The sequence below is a fragment of the Lonchura striata genome, chromosome 4 (genome assembly GCF_046129695.1).
Source record: "Lonchura striata isolate bLonStr1 chromosome 4, bLonStr1.mat, whole genome shotgun sequence".
Lineage (NCBI taxonomy): Eukaryota > Metazoa > Chordata > Aves > Passeriformes > Estrildidae > Lonchura > Lonchura striata.
In genome coordinates this window covers 45,028,437-45,051,515 of record NC_134606.1, presented here as the reverse complement: position 1 = coordinate 45,051,515, position 23,079 = coordinate 45,028,437, and the positions used below count along the sequence as shown (strand labels likewise).

Here is a 23,079-nt window from a genome sequence, read left to right as displayed (position 1 = left end):
CAGTAATAATGGCCACTGTAAAAGCTGAAACAACTCTGGCATGTTTACTGCATATGACAGCAGAAGGCTTTCAGAGAAATCTTGATTTCTGTTCTGGACTGTCTTTGGGAAGGTTCCCTTCATAAGCAGTGAGACCACATGTAAGTGGAGGTACACATGTACATGTGGACCTCAGAATTCAGCTAAAGTGGCACAGCAGGTAAAGTTACTGCTTCACCCTTATATGAGGAGCCCAATCTAATCAGCAGAAATGGGGTCCAGACACTATCAAAGGCAAAAGTTAGGAATTCTGCATTGGTTTTGCAGCTTCCAGAGTGAGAAGTCTATAGCAGTATCTTAAATGTAAGCTGCTTCTTGAATGAAGCAGCTACTTCTCAGTTCCATTTCAAGACAAAAATATAGTATTTCCAGGACTGCTAAAGTTTTGAGGGTTTCTTCTTTGCAAGTCAGCTTCTAACAGTTGTTGTAACCTATTTGCAAGATGATCAGACTGTAATTGTTATTTACAGATGGGAATAGTGTAATTGTCCTTCTGTGGGCAGGGTTAGATGTTGAGAATTTCTGAGAGAACGTGTGACAATGTAAGTAAGATTTTCTGTTGAAGATGACTCTGGAATCAAAGATTAGGAAATCAAGAATTTTACAGCAAGTTGTCTACTGTCTTCAACTATTAGCATTTAGCATTTTCATTCTGGATACTATTTCTAACTAATCCTTTATTTGGACTGAAGACTGGAAACCAGACGTTAAGACTTTGAGTGGTTTGTTAAGAGGGAGCGGGGAAATTTTTTACAGGAGGCAATACAAGAAGGCTAAGAAGGTGCACCCAGTCAGTTTATCAGACAGACTTTTTTCTTTATTCAGCCTTCTGCTTAATTCAGCCCTGGACAGATGAACTGTGCTGAGAAGTAGTTGAGAAATCATGATCTGGCCATAAGGAGAAATAGAATTAATTTTTGTATAAAGTATGTAAATTGCTATGTGAGACTAAATTTTAATCCCTGTGACATGTCCTGTTGTGCTGAGGGTCTTGGATTTTTGTTGAGAAGCTAAGGGGAAAAATCTTCTGCCTAACATTTAAAGCAGACTAATTTGTCTGCAGTGCTATGCACAGTCCTTGTAATTAAGACGTTCAAGGCAAATTACAAGTGGCTGCAGAATGTCTTTCTCTATTTTTGTAAGGCACTTAAAGTCTGGGTGGAACATCTGTTTCCTCCTCCCCACAGCTCATTTCAGAGATTATTATGATTCTAGTGAAATCTCACAGTGACATGTGCTGCTATTCAATGAAGATGTTTCAAACACCTACACAAAACCTAATTGCAGCTTCTGCCACTTACTGCCTCTACTGAAAAAAAAAAAAGAAAATAAAAGGAATTTCAAAGTTTTGTGAGCTAAAATGGGAGTTGCCAGTCTGAGTTACACCTACAATAAGAAGCTGTGGCAGAAAGTACTTAAAAACATGGAATTATCAGGCATTGCTCATGTCATTTGTGCTGAGAGATCACTGCCTCTGCAAATATGACTGCGCTTTTGCCATTAATTTCTGTCCTCAACATCAGGAGTGCAGAAAATGTGAAGCTCAGAGGGGAGATGCACATACAGAGATACTTTGGTTTGAGTCCCTTTCTCCTGAACAGATTCTTTGTGTGTTTTTTGAGACTCAAAAATTCAGACTTGAAATACATTGTCATTTCTGTGCAGAGATGAATTTCCTGCATCTCTACAGTCCAATAAAAATTCAGATGTTGGTGAGTAACAGTGATGGGTGCATACCATCTGAAATTTTTTAACCAACCAACTTTCCATTTTTTGCTACTTCCTGTGATTGGGTGCAACACCCTCCACTGTGCAGAAATGTTTACAGAGTGCTTAGAGTGATGACAGAATCTGTTTCTCTGTTTAGAACATTTTAGGCCCAGGCTCCTTGAAAGCAAGTGAAAAGCACCTCTGTGAGCAGGGCTGACCTCTGGCTGGGCTAACAGGTTGAACTGAGGTTGAAGATGTTTTTGCAAGGGATGGCTTTTTTAAGAATTAATGTCATTTTCCTCAGTCACCAGACTAATCACTGTGTATTTGTTACAGCTTCTGCTTGCAAAGAGACTAATACTACTTGATGCAGCTGGCTGCTGTGAAATACAGAGGCGTTTTTGTCAGTTCCTAGGAAAAAACCTGACATTTCAGTTTGTCTTCTCTTCATCTCAGTTGGTGTGAAACTGTGTTGGTCTGGTGAAATCAACAGAATGGTTGTTAGGAGGAGTTACCATCCCTGGCTTTCTGGTACTTGCCTATGCAGCAGACATGCCTTAGCTGTGACCACCTTTGGTGTTGATTTAAAGTAATCTGCTTTTTTTGGCACTGACCTGGATTGGGACTGCTTTCACAAGCATGCCCATGAGATAGTAGTACAGTAACAGCTGTATATTTAAATGTCAGTCAATGCAGGGCAATGCCGCTGAAGCTACCAGTACAATTTAATAAGACAGATCCAGAGTGCAAGCAATGCAAGTTTCTTGTCAGGATATCTCCAGTCATGACGGTAAAATCTCTGTGAAAAAGGTTAAAGTCCTCATGGTCTCAATTCCTTACTATGAAAATGATGTTTCAAAGGAAAAAGTAGGTCTGCTAATTTGCTCTTCTGAAATGTTTATAAAGATGCATCTTTGATGGCAGAGATTTCAAACCAGAAAAATATATAGAAAAGAGATAGTACATTGAAGAGAGAGATACTATATTTTAGTGAAGATAGATATATATTCTAAGGTCAACATTTGAAGAGGCCTTTGACCAAAATTCAAATCTGTTGCTGCTTATAGAAATTAAATAGTGTGTTTATCTAAGCCATTGAGATGTAATTTCAGTTTATACCATGTTAGTACAACTAATCCTTTCACTGATGTTCAGCTTCTGCCAATTCAGTCAAAGGACTAATTGTGTGACGGGAAGCATACAAGCACAGCAGTGTTTTATGTACTACATCTCACCACTTCCTGACCCTGTCTCCCTGCACACTACCTTCTTAGAGTCTTCTAGCCAGATCTGTTGTACAGTTAGAAATGTCCAGATTAATTTTCCTTGCTTTGACAAGCTCCTTTACATTGCAGGAGGCCAACGTTTTTAGTGCATCCATAGGAAGTGTCTCCACTACAGCCTTTCACCACACAAGAGACAGACTGAAGATGTAGGCAGCTGACAAATGTGAAAGCAATGAAGAGGTGTTCTGAGGCTGACAGTACTTTTCATAGTACACACATTTTCTGGGAAAGGAATGAGAAGGGAGATAAACAGGCAATGATTTTGGCAAGCTGAGAAGAAGCTGTAGCAGACTAAGATGTTCCAAAGAGAAGATCACATCAAAAAGGTAAGGGTGCCAACTTCATCCTGTCTTTTTCTCCTGCTGCTTGAATATCTTCTTGAAAATCAGCAATTCTTCCTTTGAAAATGCTGACATTTTCAGCATTTTCAGCATGGAGAATCCTATAAATGCTATAAAAGTAATTTAGCCTTGCTTTGAAAAAAATACAGTACTATTTTTATGGCTCATTCTAGCCCCCTCAATTCCTGCTTGAAGTTGGGTTTTTTCCCAGAAGCTTTGCAAACTGATAAAATAATAACAGTCCAAACATCAGAAATATCTGTGTGTAACTGCTGCATATGGAGTAATAGTCAATCAAGATGGGGATGGGGGGTGTGGGAGGGGGGAAGCCACAGAACAATTTATAAAAAGTCCTACACAAGACTTTGATTCAAGACTAGAAATAACTGACAATAACTCTGAAAGTCTTATTCTTAGTCAAACTGCTTTTGTTTAACGGTGTGCCAGCAAGGATGTATGCCTAAAAGGACTGTGCCTCTCTCTGTCAAGAGTGTAATGATGTCATGCATGCATCCAAGGGGAGAGCATCAAGGGGTTAATTTGATTGTGTTTATGTCTAACAATGTGTAATCTAGGATGTTTCTCAGCCTTGATACCTAAGTGTGCAGTCAGCTGAGTAAATGATGAAGTTCCTTGCACCAGCACAGATTTGGGCCAAACCCAAGGGATTTTGAAAATCTCTTTGTGTTCTCAGCACAACTGTTTTAATGTATCTTATAGCTAGATCAATATTCAACTCTAATAATATTTTTTTTTTCTTTCCTATATATACCTGAAGAAGTTTTATTAAAAATCATAATGTTACCAGTTCCACCTTCTCTGTGGTCGATAGTTCTAGGCAGACTAGAAAACATGGTCATACTGTACATTTTTGCACAGATTTTCATAATGTTATGGGAAACAGAAGAGGGTCTTGAAATATTAAAATAGTGTGCAATGATGACAGTTTCAAAATTGCAACAAAGCTTCTGCTGAGTTTGGGTAAAATTGATCTGAGTGTTCCTAGAAATTGTCTTCTTCCTCATTATTTGCTTTTTTATGGGAGCATCTGGTAGGATATGTCAAATAATGATAGTTGCAGTAATTGACCTTGATAACAGTTTTTAGTTTTCTGGTTATCAGTTTTCTATTCCAGGTCAGGCTTCATATGTTTGAATGGACTATATTTGTCACCTGGTGTTTTTGAAAAAATCTGCCTGGAAGGTAAAATGTATATGGTAGCTCTGTGACTGAGTTCCTTCCTTTCAAAACTTGAATGAACACTCCAAGGTTTGAGAACACCTGAAGGGCCATCACTGCTTGGATGAACTAAGCACTTTAGCATCTGATCACTAGACTCTTCCAAGTTATTCTGAAGCATGGGAGTCTTTGAGGCCTGGACTAGTTTTCCATTGGCAATGGGCCAAGCCATGTTATTAACAATGAAAAGGATGCATATGGGATTTTCCACATAAGGATCTTGGCACCTTTAGACTCTTAGCCCAAGCACTTCACAGCTTTGAGATCTACTAGAGCAGCTGAGAAACAAGGTAAATTAGAACACACTAAATAGTCTGGACTGAATGACCAAATTCTAACTTGTCTGTCTTTGTAATTTATCTTTCAGGTCCTCAGGCTCCATCAGCCACCATCTGATCATAATGCAACAACACAGGTGTTGCCATGAGGATCAGGACGTGTCCTGTCTGCTTCACAACTTATCTTTTGGTCCTGCTGGGTATATACCAGAGAGAGCTCCACGTAGAGGCAGAGTACACATTTCAAGAGAGCTGAAAAACCAGTTCCTGCACATACATGCATCTGTGTAAGAGTACTCCAAGACCAGAGGCCTCTGTGGCACTGCATGGATATAAGAACTGTTGTATGTGTGGGGTTAAACTCTGTTTTTTTGAGATATGATGCTTCGACGAGGATTTATTCTATTTCTTCCCCGAGTTGTAGGCCTGCTGGTGGTGGCCTGTTGCTCAATGTCTATTGTTTATATGTTGGCTTGCACACCCAAGGGTGACAACCAGCAGCTTGCCTTGCCCAGGGTGCACAGTCCAACTGTGAAGGAGGGATATGAAGCCATTCTGCAAGAGCGAGAAGAGCAACACCGCAATTACATCACCAGCTTGAAGAAACAAATTGCTCAGTTGAAGGCTGAGCTCCAGGGCAGGACCGAGCAGCTTAAGAACATGCAGAACCAGTACCCAGACCCCTTGGACATTCACCTTGACCACAGCAAGCCAGAGAAGGCCCAGGCCAACCTGTTGGCTTTCCTCCGTTCCCAAGTAGACAAAGCAGAGGTGCACAGCGGTGTTAAGCTGTCCACAGAGTACGCGGCAGTGCCCTTTGAGAGCTTCACCCTGCAGAAGGTTTACCAGCTGGAGACAGGGCTGACACGGCACCCAGAGGAGAAGCCTGTAAGGAAGGACAAACGAGATGAGTTGATAGAGGTGATCGAGTTAGCAGTGGGGAGCTTGAACAAGCCAGATGGGGTCAGCAAAGCAAAACCCCGTGTATACACAGCCTCCGACTTTGTTGAAGGTTCGTATGCAGAGAGCAGGTTGGCAGTGCTGGGGTGGAGTTCTGGTGTGACTGAGCTGCTGAGGGAGATGGTAGCTGTGTCAGAGCACAGATGTCTGGGATGGTGTTAGTGCTGTGGGCCTAGAGATGCTGTCTCAGGCACATTTGCAAAATGGCAGCTTTGCTGGGGAACAGGACTTTCAGTGACAACAGTGACAACAAAGCCCGCCAGTCTCCTGTGGTGAAACCAATGTGTTCTCACAGCTCTCTAGTCATGCGCTTGCCTCAAAATTGACAAAGCAAGGAGTGACTGACCAGGCTGCAATCCCAGATCTATTTCCAGAGTTAACACTGGCAACTGCAGTTCAAATCCATGCTGCCATTCTCCTCCTTTGTGTTTGCTGTTCAGTTTATCTTTTCAAAATATGTTTCTACAGTTTTTATAGGTGCTGAACAAGTACATATGACTGTTCGGCACCACCTGGTCACAGGCAGCACTGTGAGCCTGGATCTGGACACTCTTCCATGTGAGAGGGTGAGGAGAAAGGAGATGTTTCCTGACACACATTGCTTAATATCAATTAAGCTGTGAGCCTGTTCTTGGGGAACGAGTGCAGAAAGAAGTGGGGAAGAGATGCACACTAGTGCTGGCTCTGTGGAGGTTCTTCATGCACTATGGTCTTGCTGGCTTTCTTATACCATGGTGAAATACTCCAGAGGGAGGAAGCCTTTCACGTGACTTGGAGCTCAAGAAACTGGAGGCCCGTGTACAGCTTAGTCTGAGCTCAAGGAGGACTCTTTCTTGAGTCCTCCCCTGCAGGGACCTGTAGGGTCCTTGCTTCTGTAGGTGCAAGGGAACAAATTCTAATTCTCACTCATCAGTGCAGACTGATTTGTTTGCAAATGCAGTGATCCATGTATTGGGGCTGGAAACAAAGAGATGGCAGAAAATTTCCCTGCCAAATCCCTTTGGATGTCTCTGTGACCTCTCATCACTCTCTTTTCCCCTGACTTAATTCTCCCAAGAATGGCAAAAACTGCCAATCAAAGGACAAATCCCTTTCTCTGTGTAACTTCAGTATGTGTAGGGAGGACTGAATTATCTGTTCCAGTTATGCATTTCAAGTATAGTTTGGACTCTGAACTTGTTTTGGAAACAGTGCTCTGCAGGTGCTACTGCCTACACAGTAAGTGAGTAATAAGTTAGATTCTATGTCAGCTTCTGGCAACTTAATATAAGTCCAGCAACACAGCAACCATGAGTTCATTAACGCAGCCACCAAGCCAGCTGTTTTCATTTTCTGGAACTGCCATGGGCAGCTGGAGATTTCTGGGAGTGCCCAGATTTGCACTGGAAGTAATAGCACTAACCCTCTAAGTGTTTTCCAGCTGCTTTAGCAATAACAACACATAAAAGCTGTGTGCCTCTCTTATGTTAAATGCAGGGCTACCGCTCTCATCTTAAGGTTGATCAGGTGGAGAGATGTGCTGAAATGAAAATCAGGTAATCAGGGTCAGAGACAGGATTTAAAATCTGAACTGCCGCTGTCAGTATGTAGGATCTGTGTCCTTGTTTCTGCTCTTCTTAGAGATGCCTTTGAGACCAGCTTTCCTCATGTGTGTTGCTGATCCTGAGTCTAGTTAGAACATAGAGTTGTGCAAAGAAGTCTTGTTTATTTGGCCTCCTGTGTGGATTTTTCTCTTCTTGTGGATCCTGGCACCTGCTATCACTAGTTCATTGCTAGGCAGGATGGTGGTATAGGGCAATAAACTCAGTTGGGATCTGTATCTCTTCTTTTTTTTAATTTTGTGCATTTATTCTTGTCTTTGCAAGAATAATGATTCTTCAAACACTTGCATTTAAGGAGAAATGTTTTCTGGGGCTGGGGTATCTTAAAATTAGTGTTGCATTCTCTGCACTTTCTAGACAGAATAACTTGTGTGTGGAAATTAGACTATGACCCTAGTACCTTACATCTGAGTTAAACTCCTTCTCAGCAGATTTGCTGTTACATGAAATTTGGATAGGATTCTCAGTTCTCCTTTCGGAGCAATAGCTGACACGTAGTGGAATTTTCCATTTCCCCCCCTTAATCAAAACCAAGATAGCCACACCTTCTCCCTGGAGCTTGAGATGTATCCATCTGGCTGCTGCTCTGCTTAGCTTCTCTCTTGACAGAGGCACTGGGGCTGTTCAGCTGCTATAATGTTCATCTCTCTCCCTTATTCCTCCCACTTAGGAACCAAGTTCAGTAGCTTTCTGCCAAGGGGTGTCAGTAAGAAACAGCATGGGAAAAAACCCAGAAATTTCTCTGTATTATAAGCAGGCAAAGGACTGCTCTGTTTCCAGTAAAAGCCAGTTGCTCAGAAAGCAGGATAACAGGTCTGGTCATTAATTTATGTAAATAGCAGCAGTGCCAAATAAATCTGGAAGTCATTCATTTTCTCAGATGAAGATAATAATTTGGAGACTCTGACAAGCCTCAGTAGTGTGTTCCACAAGTGAATGGAATCACTGCTTGATGATATTCTTTCGTAATATGAACAGTTCCAGAAAATCCCTGGATTTTAAAGAAATGCCCTTCCATAACACCTTCAAATATGCTGGATCAAAAGTTTTCCTACTTGAAGTATGTGGCTGTCTAGTGACTGGAATTTTAATCAAGGTCTCAGAGGCAAATGAAAAAGGAGTAGCTTTGCTTCATCAAATGGGCAGCTACTGGTAGCGATCTATCTGCTGGAATTTTGCCATGGAAGTTTATTGGGAGAAAGGAATGACACTTTTCATCAAAAGTTAAGATGCTGTATTTTACTGCATGTGAAGTGGGAACACGACTGTAGTACTGAGTTAAAATGAGGACAGCAAATTCTGATAAATCCTCATAGTGGCTCCTACATCAGCTAACAGAAGGGAACTAATGAGCATGAGTCCAGGGAGTATTTCTAGAGATACTAGGAGACGTGAAGCCTGTGTTCTGTGGAACTGAGGCTAGAATTGTCACCCAGTAAACAGCATTTTGTTAAGAACACATGGCTATTTGCTAGTTACACTTTTCATGTAGATCAACATAGGTGGCATTTGTTTGCCTGCCCTGCTGAATAGACATCAGGTATTTTCCATTTCCTTAGAGAGCCCTGGGAATTACTGCTCTGAAGACTGGAGACTTAATGCTTTTTCATCAGTTCTTCAGCCCAGGCAATTTTTGCTTCTCACTTGTTCTTTTCCTTTATCTTAGGGCCATTCTATCTGCTGACATAGAGCTCATGTTTACTTTTTTACATTAGGTTTTCAAAAGCTTTGACTTTTCCCTCTCCATCTGAAAGGAATGGTGCATATTCTGAAACATATCTGCTGTAATGGAAGCAATAGATGAACAATTAACCTTCTTTTATCCATATTTAATATCTAGCCTTTCCAAGGCTTTCATTTCAGAAGCAATCTTTTAAAGAAAGATTTTTTTGTTTACTTTTTTGAGACTATTTTTTTTCATCCCCTCACAGTTCGTATCTTGGAATTGAGGCTGGTTGACACATCTTCCTGAATCACGTAGACTGGCCTGGTGGCACAAATAAAGTAGAGCCTTTGGAAACGGAAAAAAATTTGTAAAAGGCAGGATGTTCTGCTGGGTGAGTCGCCAGAGTGACTCAAGACATTCAGACTCATTTCCAAGGATCACTGCCTGGCCTTGGGCAAATCACTTTGTTCTCTGCTTCTAAAAAGAAGATACTTTAAAAGGAAAGAACATTTTTTAAAATGGAAAACAAATAGTTTAAATATGCATGAAGAATAGCCATATATAATTAGAGGCATTAAACTTGCATACAGTTCTTTTCAGTATAAGAGGTTAGGATTATAAATTCTTGGGTTACCATTTTGCACAATGTCTCCACCTAAGCTACTTGTTTTCAGCCACAGTAGAAGTATTAAACAAAAACAAAACTACAGTTAGAAGCAGCCTCTGTGTGTATAGCCCTAAGAGGGACCGAGGGACCCCATTCAGGTCACAAACTTGCATTCCTCTTTAAGGTGCTTCTTATTTGGTAAGATTTCCTTTTTTGGGTACTACATCTCTCCAGGGAAGTGAAATTTGTGGGGTCACTCTTTCTTTGCTAGGATAGATAGAAGAGAACGTAAAAGCAAAAGCTGAGATATTGTGTGGTAGATATTATTAGATTTTTTTAATTTAATTGATGACTTTTTTAATTTAAAAAATGTAAGTTCACTATGGCAAGCATGTGAAACAGTCCTATCAATTTATCTCTAAAGGGAATGCAAATCAGATTTAATTTAGAATTTTATTTAGCTGAATGTCAAAAGGTTGCCTTAACCTTTCAAATACAAACATCTTAGGTAAAACCTCTGTTCAAAAACTGCCTGAGCAAATGAGTGCATTCAACAATGCAGTCAGATCATGAGAAGTCTTTCTGTAAGAATAAATGGGTGAGCAAAGTTCAAAGGCCCAGATTTCTATTTTCTGGCACCAGGAGGAGTAAATCAAGGGGCTCTTAGGCCACTATTCAGATGAGCTCCAGTTCAGTAACAGATGTAGTTCATGGTCTGCACCTTGGGCAGACTTTATGAAAAAAAGCTAGGGGGAGTCAAGGGCACAATTTTGAAAGATTAGCAGCAAAAGAATTATGGAGCTGCCATCTCCCTAGATTAATTTGCTATGCTAGAAGGAGGATTGGAGCATTTTTTGAATCAGTTTATATTAAAAATAAAACATTACATGAATAACAGATCAGTAACTCTGCATATATTATTAACCAGCTGAAGTGTTCATTAAGAATAAAACACTTGGAGAATGATAGTGAAGATAAGACAGTCCACAGAACTCTCTCCAGATAAAATCACACCTCATTAGTCTTTTGATTATACCAATGTAAAAGCTGCAATACAAGATGAAGAGATTATATCACTTTGCTCTTTGAAGAAAACTTTGACCCAGACCTTCACAAGAAATACAGACAGAGCTGACAGTCTATGGGTGAGATGCCCAACCATGTTACACATCAGGAATAACCAAAATTTTAAAAAAAGCAAGCCTTATTTTGGTCTTGTTTTTCATAACCAGAAGAAGCTATATTTCATAGCCAGATGGAGAGGGAAAAAAAAAAAAATAAAAACAAGTTAAGAGGAGGAATTTTTTTTCAAGACATTTGTGCTTGTCTCTCTAACTTCTGCAGGAGATGGAAGGCATTGCAATTATACTCTTGTACTGATTAAGTTGTTAAGATGTTTACAGTGGCTTAATGACAAGTTAGAATTAGCATTAATTTTTCTTTCTTAAACCTAATGGATTTGCCAGTGAAAAAGCTTCATTTTGGTATACACTCTAGGGACTGAAGTATCATTTAGGGTGACTAAAATTTATAGCCTTTTTGCCAACTTGATCTCATTTAGGATTTTATAGTATTTCAGTGGGTCATGATCAAGGCTTTTATAGTTCATGCTGGCTCTCAGCATGAACCAGACCAATTTCACCCACCAAGTATGTTGAAAGTTTCTTCCATATAGGAAATAAACACATGATTGTAGGAATTATGTATCCTGGTCTAGCCTCTGACAAACTGTAGTGTTATCCTTGCAGACCATTGCTTGACCAAGAATATAGGCATTCATAAAGAAAATAGCAGTCTCTTGAGAGTTGAGTAACAGGAGAGTTTTGTCCTGACTGGCAGTGAGTGAAGTTGATGGCTGAGGCCTGTTTGCATAGTTTTATCAGGGGACTTTCCAGAGAACCTCCCAGTGCTCATCATGAAATTGCCTTTTTGGGAGATGGCCTAATCCCTCCTGTTGCAGAGAGGCAGACTGCCTTTGCAGTCCCTCTGCATCCCATTACCATGTGTGTCTGCAGTGTGCAATTGGAGCAGTCTGAAAAATAAGGACAGTACGTCTGCTGGGTTTACTGAGAGTGAGCAGTTGGTTATCTTCAGAGGTTTGTAACTCAGCCAAGCCTTGGAATGTGCCTGCAAGAATATCACACAGCTCCTGCCTCCCAGGACTGGGTCCCTGCTACAGTGATGGCCTCCTCCAAAAGGTAGTGGACTGTGTATTGGTTTAAAAGTAAATATCTCATTGCCTCTGCTGCATTTCCAACTTAGATATAGCAACTTAAGACTTTCCCCTTTCTTTCCCCCAAGGAGCCCAAGTTTAATACAAAAATCTCTTCATTTTTGTTTTCATTCAGGGATCTACCGCACAGAAAAAAATAAAGGCACATTGTATGAGCTGACTTTCAAAGGAGATGCAAAACATCAGTTCAAGAAGATTGTTTTATTCCGGCCTTTTGGTCCTGTAATGAAAGTGAAAAATGAAAATGTCAATATGGCTGACACACTTATTAATGTCATTGTGCCATTGGCCAAGAGAGCCAGCAAATTTCAGCAATTCATGCAGAATTTCAGGTGAGTTTCCTTCAATGCTGCCTTTACTTTTTCTTTGTTGGAAAGTAAGATGCAATTAAAAGAGTTATCAAAACCTCACTCGTTGCTAGTTTTACATAACAGTTCATTGTGCCACTAAGTGATTTTCAAGATTACAGACTGAAAGGCATTTGGTTGCTTAATGCATTGTGAGTAGCAGTAAAAGCAATTATATTCCAGGGTTTCTGATTATATCAGAAATTATATCAGGGTTTCTGATGCACACGTATCTGACTTAAGAGTCGCAATCTGCCTGTTGGGCACATACAATTGTGGCAACTTGAGAGTGTCATGCAGTAGTTGCAAAGGAGCATTTCTGAGGAAAAGGAGAACTGGTGCACCCAGACGCTTTGCTAGGCTCCATTAGATAAAATATCAAGGCAACAAAAGGCAATGTATTTAAGCTTTCAGCATAGTTACTCTTAAACTATTATTTTTTCAGCACAAACATGATGTTCAGAGAGAGAACTTAATTGAGATGTAACTTTAAATAGCTGCCCAGAAAAGACTGTATTATCAGAGATTCTTGCTCTTACAATGAGATGTTTTGTCTAATTACAACCATCTAAAAATAGGCTCCTTGTCTAAATTAGCCTTCTGATTAGTATTCTGATTATCTTGTTTTAGGAAGAAATTGCCCTCTGGTCATGCTGATCTCTCTGCTGATTATAGATGAACTCTTACTAACTAAACTTAGTGCAAGTGAGGCACAGTTCTAGCATTTGTTCAGATTGGTCTTACCCTTGAGCTACGTGTTTGATGTCTGCTTAATACTTAGGTTTTAATAAATGCCAAAGATCTGAACTCTGGAATATCTGTTGCAAAAACTCAAGGTTATGAGGTAGGGTATTATAAACATCCTCCTTCTCATATTCTTCTGAGTGCTGAAGTTATTGCTTGCCTGATCACTCTTCCTGAGGCTGGATGGCCTCTTTTAACAGTGTCCTATTAATACAACAAATGCTGCTTAGAGAGCTGGTACCTAATCTGCCTGAAAGACAGACTTCTGTCTCTTCTAGGGGAGAAAGTGAGCCACATTGTCATGACAAGAATGCCTGTCAGTGAATCATGTCCCCAGGAATGCCTCTGAGGTTCACCCTATTCTGCCTTCCTCAGCTGCTGTAGGTTATTGAAGGAAGCTAACTTCTGTGACAAGTCACAAATCTGTCTCTTTTCTCCAGGGAAATGGGAATTCAGCAGGATGGAAGAATTCACCTCACTGTAGTTTACTTTGGAAAGGAACAAATGAATGAAGTCAAATCAATACTTGAAAATACCTCTAAGTAAGTACCTGAACATCTGCTTTGTGCTGTTCATATACAGCTATCCTATGTGAAGTGGAGAATTGATAACTCAAAACTCACAGTTGTGCCAAAAAGTTCTAAAATGGATTGCAGAAAATAACTTTCTTTTTGTATCAAATAAAAATGGTGTTACCCAGAGAGTCCCATAGAGTGGTCTTTAGAACTGCAGAGCAGATTTTAACTCAATTTACCTCAGTGCAACTGCTTTTTTTTCCCTCTTTTTTCCTCCTCCCACACACACTGGTAACTCTTTAGTTCTTTGAAAGTGGCTTTGACTGTTAGGAGTGAAAGCTGACTTCCAAAGGCAGGTGGAAGACAATTTCAGTAGAGCACAAAGGAACTGGATACTTTTGGTCAGTTCTGCTCTGTTGCATTTGGTTACAGATCTGTGTTTGTCAAGATCATGTGGCACTGCAGCATTTTGCTTGTTTTCTCTGTGTAGGAAGACCCTTGTATAGATACAGTAAAGTAACCACAGGTAATTGAAATTTGTATACTGAATGTATTTTTTAATCTAAACCTTGTTGGGATTTTTGTGAGATCTGCCCAAAGAAAGTCTGTGACAGGAATGCTAGGAGTACACAGGTCAAGCACTGAACATAGATAGGAAATCTCTTCAAGAGTCAAAGAGGACATCTCTTCCCTCCAGCTGCTCTCAGAACTGTGATACTACAGATTTCTACATTAATTCTTTTATATGGGGTTTTCACCCCCAACTTGTATTAAGAGTTGGATGGACAAGGTAAGCTACAAAATATTTTCCTTCTAGGTCAGCCAACTTCAAGAACTTTACCTTCATCCAGTTGAATGAAGAGTTTTCCAGGGGCAAAGGATTAGATGTTGGTGCTCGATTTTGGAAAGGAAACAATGTTGTTCTCTTTTTTTGCGATGTGGACATATACTTCACAGCCGAATTCTTGAACTCCTGTAGATTGAACACACAGCCAGGTACTGCTCCTCATGAATGCATTGTCTTTCAACAGGTTCCACCTATTATGTAAAATCCTGCACCAGAGTATTCTTGCCTTTGAATTGGTAATGAAGCTACTGTAAATCAGTTGTAACAGTTCCTGCTCCTACTGTGATAAAAGCTCTTGCCTTCAGCACCTCTGCTTTCTGGAACAGGATCTTTTTATTAATTGCATCCTCAAGTTCACATTCTCATGGAAAGAACATAGGCTTAGTGGAAAACTTGTGTGACTTTGTCTGGATTTGATCAGGCCTGGACTGTACCTTGTTAGAGACAAATGTATTTTATACACCTTTTTTAAAAAAATAACCCATTGTCATTTCCAGGGAAGAAGGTATTTTATCCTGTTCTCTTCAGCCAGTATAACCCCAGTATAATTTATGGTCACCATGACTCCATACCATCTTTAGAACAGCAGCTGGTAAGTACATGCTTCTCTGAATGCCTCCTTTTATTTGAACAAAGCATGTTTTAAAGGTACATGTGCTCTTGGAAAGCATTTCCCTATTTCTTGTGCACAGTGACCACCATACAGACAAAATTAACTGCAACACTCTGTGAGTTCTGCAGTGTATTTCACTGGGATGTACATTGATATCATTTATTTTAAATATTTTTAAAGTTCTTAAATGGAAACTAAGAATTTTAAAAATGTCTGCTCCTCTGATAGAAGGAATTTCCTAACTAGTGAACAGTTCCTTCATAGTGTGCTATCTTGGGGTGACAGCCCTTGACTTGCTCTGATTTTTTCCTATCACTGAATACTATTTGCATTTGAAGACATGACATTTGTAAAAAGCAGAGCTGTCCTCAGATCAGTCAGTAAAAAGATAATTTCAGGGGCTGTCACAGTTATTCCCCACTTACTTGAACACCTTACCGTGGCCTTTCCCTTCCCACAGTTCATGATTGAGCTGCCTGTGAGCAGACTGTGTTTCTGAAGTGCTTGAGTCAAATCACATGCTTGGAGCTGTCACTTTATTCTGGCACTGATACAACACAGTGCAACTCCACCGATTGTCATCTCACCTGCTTATTTTTTATGTGAGAACAGAGCAGTATTTTTAAAAACATTTCCATAAGGCATATGATTAAGACATGTATGAGTCTCCTGAATGAGGAGGGAGTTGTTGTGAGGAAGAAAGAGCACACAGATGAGAGGTTCACATGAATCTCAGTGAACAAGCCATTATTTGGCATTGCTGCAGACACTGTTCTCCATTCTCTTGTGCTCTGGTGTTGCACTGTTGTTGAACCTAAAGGCCTGACAGAAGGGAGTCTTGCTTCCCTCCAGAGTCAGTGGGTCACATTTCTCTGCCCACTAGTGCTGCTAAATGGCTGAATTTTCAAATTGAAACATAAGTGAACTATGCAGCTTCATTCAGTTCCTTTGGGCCAGGTCCCAACCTGCCACATCTGCCTCTCTTACTGCCAGGCACTGCACTTACTAGGGCTCATCCTGTCCCAGGCTGGACACTGTCCCCAGAGCATCCCAGTTTCTATTGTTGTTCTGGGTAGGTATGAATCAGGGGTGGTGTGAGCCCAGGGACAATTGAAAAAGATCACCTGCGGTCTGAATCCAGTCTTCTGTCATCACTGCCCCCACCTTGTACAGTTCCTCTATAAAAATGAAGAATGAGAGTTTGAAAAGTCATTTTAAAATATTTTAAAGTAATTTTTTGTATACTGCTCTCTGTGTTATGAGACCTACAGACAGAAAACCTTTTACTGAAGAATCTAGAAAATTCCTTGTACTGTTTTTTTCTCAAAAGAAACTTGTTCTGATCATACCATGGGATTCACATAAGCTCCTCTCTCTATGCTCTGAGCCTGTCAGGGATCCTCAAGCTTGTAAGAATTGTGCTTAGGGAATAAAATAGAGTTTAGCTTTCAGGCTAGCGTAAATTCCACAAAGTACATTGTCTGGATTGTGAAAATATTTATAGCTAATATTTGAATCATAAAATGTGAATCAGAAAAGCTTCTTGATTTAAAGAAGTACAGCCAATCACATTTTTATGTATATTTTTACATTTTCAGCCCAAATTAGTTGCCAGGCATAAGGCCAGATCTATGCCAATAAAATAAGACAGTGTTAGCTCTCTCTCCTGGAACTTGGGCTGCTGAGGACAAAAAAAAAGCCTTCAGAAATCTTAGATAGAATTTGATTTGTGCAGCAGCCACTTGCCCTAATGGGAAATAATAATGCTAATGCACATGAGTAGCTTGCTGTAAGGGCATCGTGATGGAGACTGCTTGTTACAGTGTAGGCCTGACAGATACAATCTTATTTCCTTTTAATTGGCTTTTTCAAGGAAAGGAGAAATGAAATGTCTAGCAATGTGAGCAGTAAAATAAAAGTTTAAAAATGCCTTTGAAGTGACAAGAGTTATGAACAAAAAGGGGAGGCACGAACAATAAATCAGGAGAGAAAATTTTGGAAGAGCATTTCTTCATTAAGGAAATACTGGGATTTGTAAATCCAGAAATGGAAATTTTCTCTTTCCTCATCTTCTGAAATTCTGTCACAACTAAGTCAAAATTTTCCAAAGCAGCTGCTAAGGGATAGGTTTCTAACCAAGTGTTTAAGACTGTGAAGTACTGTTGACATGCTCAGAGGATTTAAATTCCTATCCCAGTCCCTTGAAGCTCTTGGATGTCTCACCACATTGGGTTAGGTCACTCACATGCATGAATTATGACCTTAGAGATCTGTACTTGGATATTTGCTTTTCAGATATCCAAAATTATAGCCATGGTTTCTCAGTGCTCTGATATTCTACCTGTAATATATAATGTTTTCATTGTCCGTCTCAGGAAGGCAGACCATTCATTTTTACAAAGGCTTTTATGGGACTTATATCTATCACCCAGCATTTCTGGAGTTCCATTTTAGGTGGCTATAACAGTTCTGTAACGGAAAATTATTCTTGTTTCTCAAAATCAACATAATCAAAAAGCTGTCGATTGTGTGATCAGATTAGAACCACTGTTTTCTTCTAGAGCTCTTGTGGTCCACAATGCAGATGCCACCATCTGCTCTGACAGCAGAGTCTGGCTTCCCTGGCTTACCAATATGTTTCTTACATCAGGTGTGAATCCTACAGAAACTAACAATTTTGGAGGATGCTTTGCCTGCAAAGAAATAATCTCCAGAGGTGTGATATTGTTCTACTTGGTCTACTACAGCAGGAGTGGAGCAAAACCTGATTGTTCTGGATCAGGGGGTTATCATGATAGCTAAGAACACACAAACAGCTGTTTGAGAGGGGGCAGATACATCCAAAGAGTCTCTACAAAAACAGGTTCAGGACCAGCTGTGGATTCACATGGGGAAGAATATAAGGGCAGTTACTCCTATTTCTGACCACATTCAGGTCAGAATGCTCACTCTGAAAGCATTTCTGCTTTGTAAATATGTAAATATGTGAATGTAAATATTCCTTTCCCTCCATGCAGATTATTAAAAAAGAAACTGGATTTTGGAGAGACTTTGGTTTCGGGATGACTTGCCAGTACAGATCTGATTTTATCAACATAGGTAAGAAAAATACACTCCAATACACCTGCCTTTTTGCTAAAACATATGAAATTATGATCAGCCTCCCTTTCCTTTGCTAATATGTCTGTGTCACTAATTTGCAGCATTGCTGTAGTTAGATGTTCAAGCTTTTTCTAGGTGCAACAGAATTACCAGAATCTAAACACTGCTTACAAATAAAATACAAATAAAGATAGTGAAATATTTGAAGATGGGCAGCTTAATGTTCACAGAAAGTGTGTGTGTTTTAAAGGGCTGACTGGAGTCAGAAAACAGCTGCAGTGCAATTAATAGCATTGAGTTTGCTAACAGATTTCTAGTTTTGATTTTTTTTTTTTTTTTTTTTTTTTTTTTTTTTTTTTTTTTTTTGTGCCAGGTGGCTTTGACCTGGACATTAAAGGCTGGGGTGGTGAAGATGTGCATCTGTACCGCAAGTACCTCCACAGCAACCTCATGGTGATCCGAACACCTGTCAGGGGTCTCTTCCATCTGTGGCATGAAAAGCAGTGTCTGGACGAGCTGACTCCAGAGCAGTACAAAATGTGCATGCAGTCCAAGGCCATGAATGAGGGTTCTCATGGCCAGCTTGGGATGCTTGTTTTCAAGCAAGAGATTGAGACACACCTGCATAGACAGAAATTGAGCAGTAAGAAGACATGAATCCAGAAAAAGAGGTTGAAAGCCTCTGAACTGGACTTCAGGGTGTTTTGGAAAAGAGCTTTTAACCAGAAAGTTGGGATAAGACAGAGAGGATGGAGATTCCAGAAGGATGGCAGCGAAAGAAGAGGGAAAATGGCTGTCCTCTGTACTTTTGTTTTTATTCTAATGGGGTTTTTAAGTATCCCACTATCCTGACTATTCAGCACTTGCTTCTGGGAAAACTTGAACACTTGATGAGATTCAAGGTCACATCACAGAGACAATGAACATTATATGTTATTATGTGACCAGTGTGGTATTCACACTAAGAAATGGATGTGCTTTTCCTTTGAAATGTTTGTAAGATGTGTACAGTTATTTAAAGGATTGACCTTTTGATGGGCCAATAATTAGGAGTTATTTTCTACATCTAACTTGACATATCCAAAAAGGGCTATTTTTGAATAAGTACAGAGACTCTGCTCTGAGAAGGACATCTGATTGTTAACCATGGTAAAACCAGAGTGACCAAAAATACTTTTCCTTTAAGGGGCTGGGATGGTGGAACAGCAGCAGTGCATTAACAGGCCGTTCCCAGTTAATCCACAGAAAGAGGTTTCTCAGAAAGTGCTTTCTAAACTTAAGAAAGAGAAAAACTCACTGGTCAAGTGTGATGGTTGAAAAATGCTGGAGGGTACTGTTTGTTCTCCTCTGTGGACGGTGAACCAAAAGCAATGAGCCACATCTGTATCATGTGAATCACATTGTGTATTTCTGCTTTAGAATGCTGTATGTATTTCAAGATTTGTTTTTAAATGAAATTCATTTGGCTTGAGAATTATTTTGCCATACTTCAGGTTTTCTACTTCTAGCCTTAGTAGGAAATAGTATAAACTTCCAATGCTTGGAAAATGCTCTGCAGATCTGTGTTCCTGTGGATGGGAACTGGAATAGATAAGTGATTTTTCTACAATACCTGGGCACTGGAAGGCAGAGGCCTTATCATACTGAAGAAAAAGAAATACATATCAACTTGCAGTAGTGATTTAGCAGGAGGCTTTAAACTCCAAATGTCAGATACCAACAGTGATGAACATTTTCTGACTTTATACCAAAGTATTTATTCTAAACCAAATACATAGTCTTACCCAGGATATAGAAAACTCTCTGTAATTAACAAAATAAATTTTTGTGATGGACTACTGTACCCTGCACATTCTCTTATGATAATTATAGATACTAATTGTAAACATTAGTCATCTTCTTAATAGTTTTTATTGCAATTGCCTAAAACTGTTCAAAGTCTGAGTCACTGCTCTTATAAAGCATTTTCTTTTAATGCTGACTGCTATTTACCATTTTAATATATATTAGCCAACAAAAACTGCACAGGTTTGTAAATTCCATTTGCTTTCCTAAATGCTGTTTCTCTGAGCAGTCTGTTTTTTGCATTCAGATTAATTCAAGGCAGTCTGAACCAAATTCTAATTTGGTTTTTGGCTTGTAAAAGCTGGGGGGAAGAAAGGTAGCACTGAACAATGAATGAACTACTCTTTGTTGTGCAGCTGTGCAGTAGGAAGAGCGCTATGAACCTCTTTGGAAAGCACTGCATGCAGGTTCTGCAGACAGAAGCCATGCTGCTGTAAATACCTTTTCCTTGGACAGGTTTATATGTGTTTGACTTTTGCTGGTGCAAAGAATCCACACTGCACTTGCCTTGCAAATCACCAAGTGTCCAAAACACTGCAAAAGTACAAAAAAAATAGAAACTTTGTATACTTTAAAACTTCAACCCCAAAATACATCACTTACCATAGAAACTGCAGCAATCACTCAAGTAGATCCTCCAAAGAACCCCTTTGTTCCCAGAACATGTGATTATTTATAAAGTGCTTTGTATTGATGAAGTAACTTTACAAACATTATGCAATAGAAGGAGACAGGCATGGCTTGTTGAGTGCATATCAATGTGTGGTAATGCAGCTGCTCCAAGGGCAAAGTTTTCCTGCAGTCTCACTTAAACCTGAATTTGAAACTGGGTGTTGTACACTGTGGAAGTTTTGTAATCATGACATTTATCAAGCCTCAACTACTGCCATGCTGTTTTTATTCAGTCTTCACTAAGACACACTTGTAGAGCAGAACTAGACCAGATGATCTCCAGAGGTCCCTTCAAACCTCTATTAGTCTCCAGTTCTAAGCACTGGGCAGTTGTAAATTCAGCACTTCATTACTTTGCAAGCATGTCATCGAGATCCTGTCAGAGTTTCACAACTTATGTTTTTAAATAGCACCTTTGTGATTTTCATGTATGTCATTTTCTACAGATATGCTGTTCCCCTTGCCAGGAATAATACTGTACATGCAGTTTCTGTTCCTTGGCTGCAGAAGCCAGTTTGGCAAGAGCTGAGATGGTATCAGTGATGAAGAAATCCAGCCCACAGTCATTGCCCACATCAGTGATGTGCAGGGTAATCTAATCACAGCAGAGATCTGTCAGGGCTCTCTTAGAGATGGAGACTACACTGACAGGAGAGGTGAAGAGCAGCATGAAAAAGGGAAATATTGCTGTTACTTATATTTCTGTCAGCCAAGTGGAGCTCTAACAGGTCTTCCAGCCCAGTTAGCAAAAGGTGAAATCCAAAGAGAGCAGCCAACAGAACAACAGATTTTGTTATGAAGGTGTCTACCTTCCTTGTCCCCAAATCAGCTTGTGATCTTTCTCAGAATGACAACTGATTGGATCTTGGTTGAGGAGGGACTAGATATGGCCCTGTGCAGGTGGGGAGGCCATCTGGGGACTCCTTGCTTTACTTTTTGATGACTGCAGCATACTCTGGCTAAAGGCATTGAGCAAAACAAATTGCCATGCTCATCCAGGATTCATAATCTCTCCAGCAAGCAATTGGCAAATGGACTCCTCTTGTAATCCTTGCACAGCATCCCTTGAAGAAGGAAAGATTCTACAGAGATACTTCCAAAGGTATGTCATCACTCTTGATTCTCAACTGCTGCAAGACATCCTTGCTCCACAGACTTCCAGGGTAGCTGGATTTTGGAGCAATGGAAGAACCAGTTTTAAGGGGATCTGTTCTAACAAGGTAGTTGCCTTTGCAGTCAGTGCAGTAATCTAAATGTTCATATTTCTTGTCTCGCAGCAAAAAAGTGGGTCTTTGAAAAACTAAGGCATGACTCAAACATGTGGGATGATGTGAACATGGATAGTGGTTTTCCCTGGGCTGAACTGAGACAATATTTGCAAATAAGTAGTTTAATATAAGGCAGTGAATCTACTAGTTCACTTGTTAGCAGGTCAAAGCCTGAGGAGTTTTATTAAAGATGTTAGAGCTAAAATTGATTATGTCCTGCTATGTCCATGCCAGATTGGCCTGCATCTTATTTTGCAAGTTAGCACCCTGAGTCTCAAAATGCCTTTTTAGAGCATACTTGTCCTCTTTCTTTACCAGTCCATAGGTCTTCAAATCACTTCACGATTTGTCTCCAGCAAGATATCAGCTATGGCACATTCTTCATGTGAAAACGTGTTTTTCTGAAGGACCTCTCATTTTGACCATATTTTTAAAAGAAACAGTTCATAAAGAGGGAAGGAGGGATGTTCCCCCCCCATAAATAATCTAACACCCTTTCTCATGATTGATGCAGATTATATTGAAATTATCTCTTTGATATATGAGATATGTTGCTCAAGAAGCTCATTAAGTCATTTGCAGTGGCAGAGTGTCTTTACATTCAGAATCTCAGTTTACATTAGGGTTTTATTTCTAGCAAGTGACACTTGCTGTAACTAGAGTGCAGTTATCCCCTCCTTCCTGGAATGGAAACCACCTGCCAGCATAGTTGCAAATTTTAAGACCAGATGATAACAATTTCTTTAAATCTATATTCTGACAAACCCAGATTAATGTAAGACTGAAAGTTTTGACTGCTTCTTCAAGCTGAATAGCCCTGATCTAACAGAAAAAAGAGAACAGGAAAAAACAGGTAAACAACTGAATCAAGACCGACTCCTGTTCACTATTTGAGGATTGTGCCTCTAAAAAATTATGTTTGCAGATTCACACCACAACCCTCAGCTGCAGAGGGTTGTCGTGTGCATCAACATTAGGGAACCTGGATGAAGACTAATTTGTTATGTGATTCTGTCTAAGCTCTCCCCCAGTCTTCTGAATGATGTATTTAAAGAGCATTGTAACAGATAAGAAAAGAACATTATGTTGAAAGAACAAGTTCTGTGATAAAGTTTACACCAGATGCATCTCAGTAATCAGGATACAACTTGCAATAAATAGCTCCA

At 39.9% G+C, this 23,079-nt stretch overlaps 1 protein-coding gene across 3 annotated transcripts in view; it reads left to right on the top strand.

The window, feature by feature from the left end:
- CSGALNACT1 (chondroitin sulfate N-acetylgalactosaminyltransferase 1) overlaps positions 1-20,153 on the top strand; it is a 41,745-nt gene extending 21,592 nt beyond the window's left edge. For all 3 annotated transcript variants that reach the window (XM_077782948.1, XM_021532623.3, XM_031504711.2), the window contains 8 exons: positions 3,105-3,361; positions 4,983-5,905; positions 12,076-12,292; positions 13,492-13,593; positions 14,384-14,562; positions 14,911-15,005; positions 18,044-18,125; positions 18,502-20,153. In XM_077782948.1, the coding sequence (XP_077639074.1) occupies positions 5,272-5,905; positions 12,076-12,292; positions 13,492-13,593; positions 14,384-14,562; positions 14,911-15,005; positions 18,044-18,125; positions 18,502-18,785 (1,593 nt within the window). In that variant the 5' untranslated portion in view covers positions 3,105-3,361; positions 4,983-5,271 and the 3' untranslated portion in view covers positions 18,786-20,153. The remainder of the gene's footprint in view (positions 1-3,104; positions 3,362-4,982; positions 5,906-12,075; positions 12,293-13,491; positions 13,594-14,383; positions 14,563-14,910; positions 15,006-18,043; positions 18,126-18,501) is intronic.
- The last annotated feature ends 2,926 nt before the right edge of the window (positions 20,154-23,079 follow it).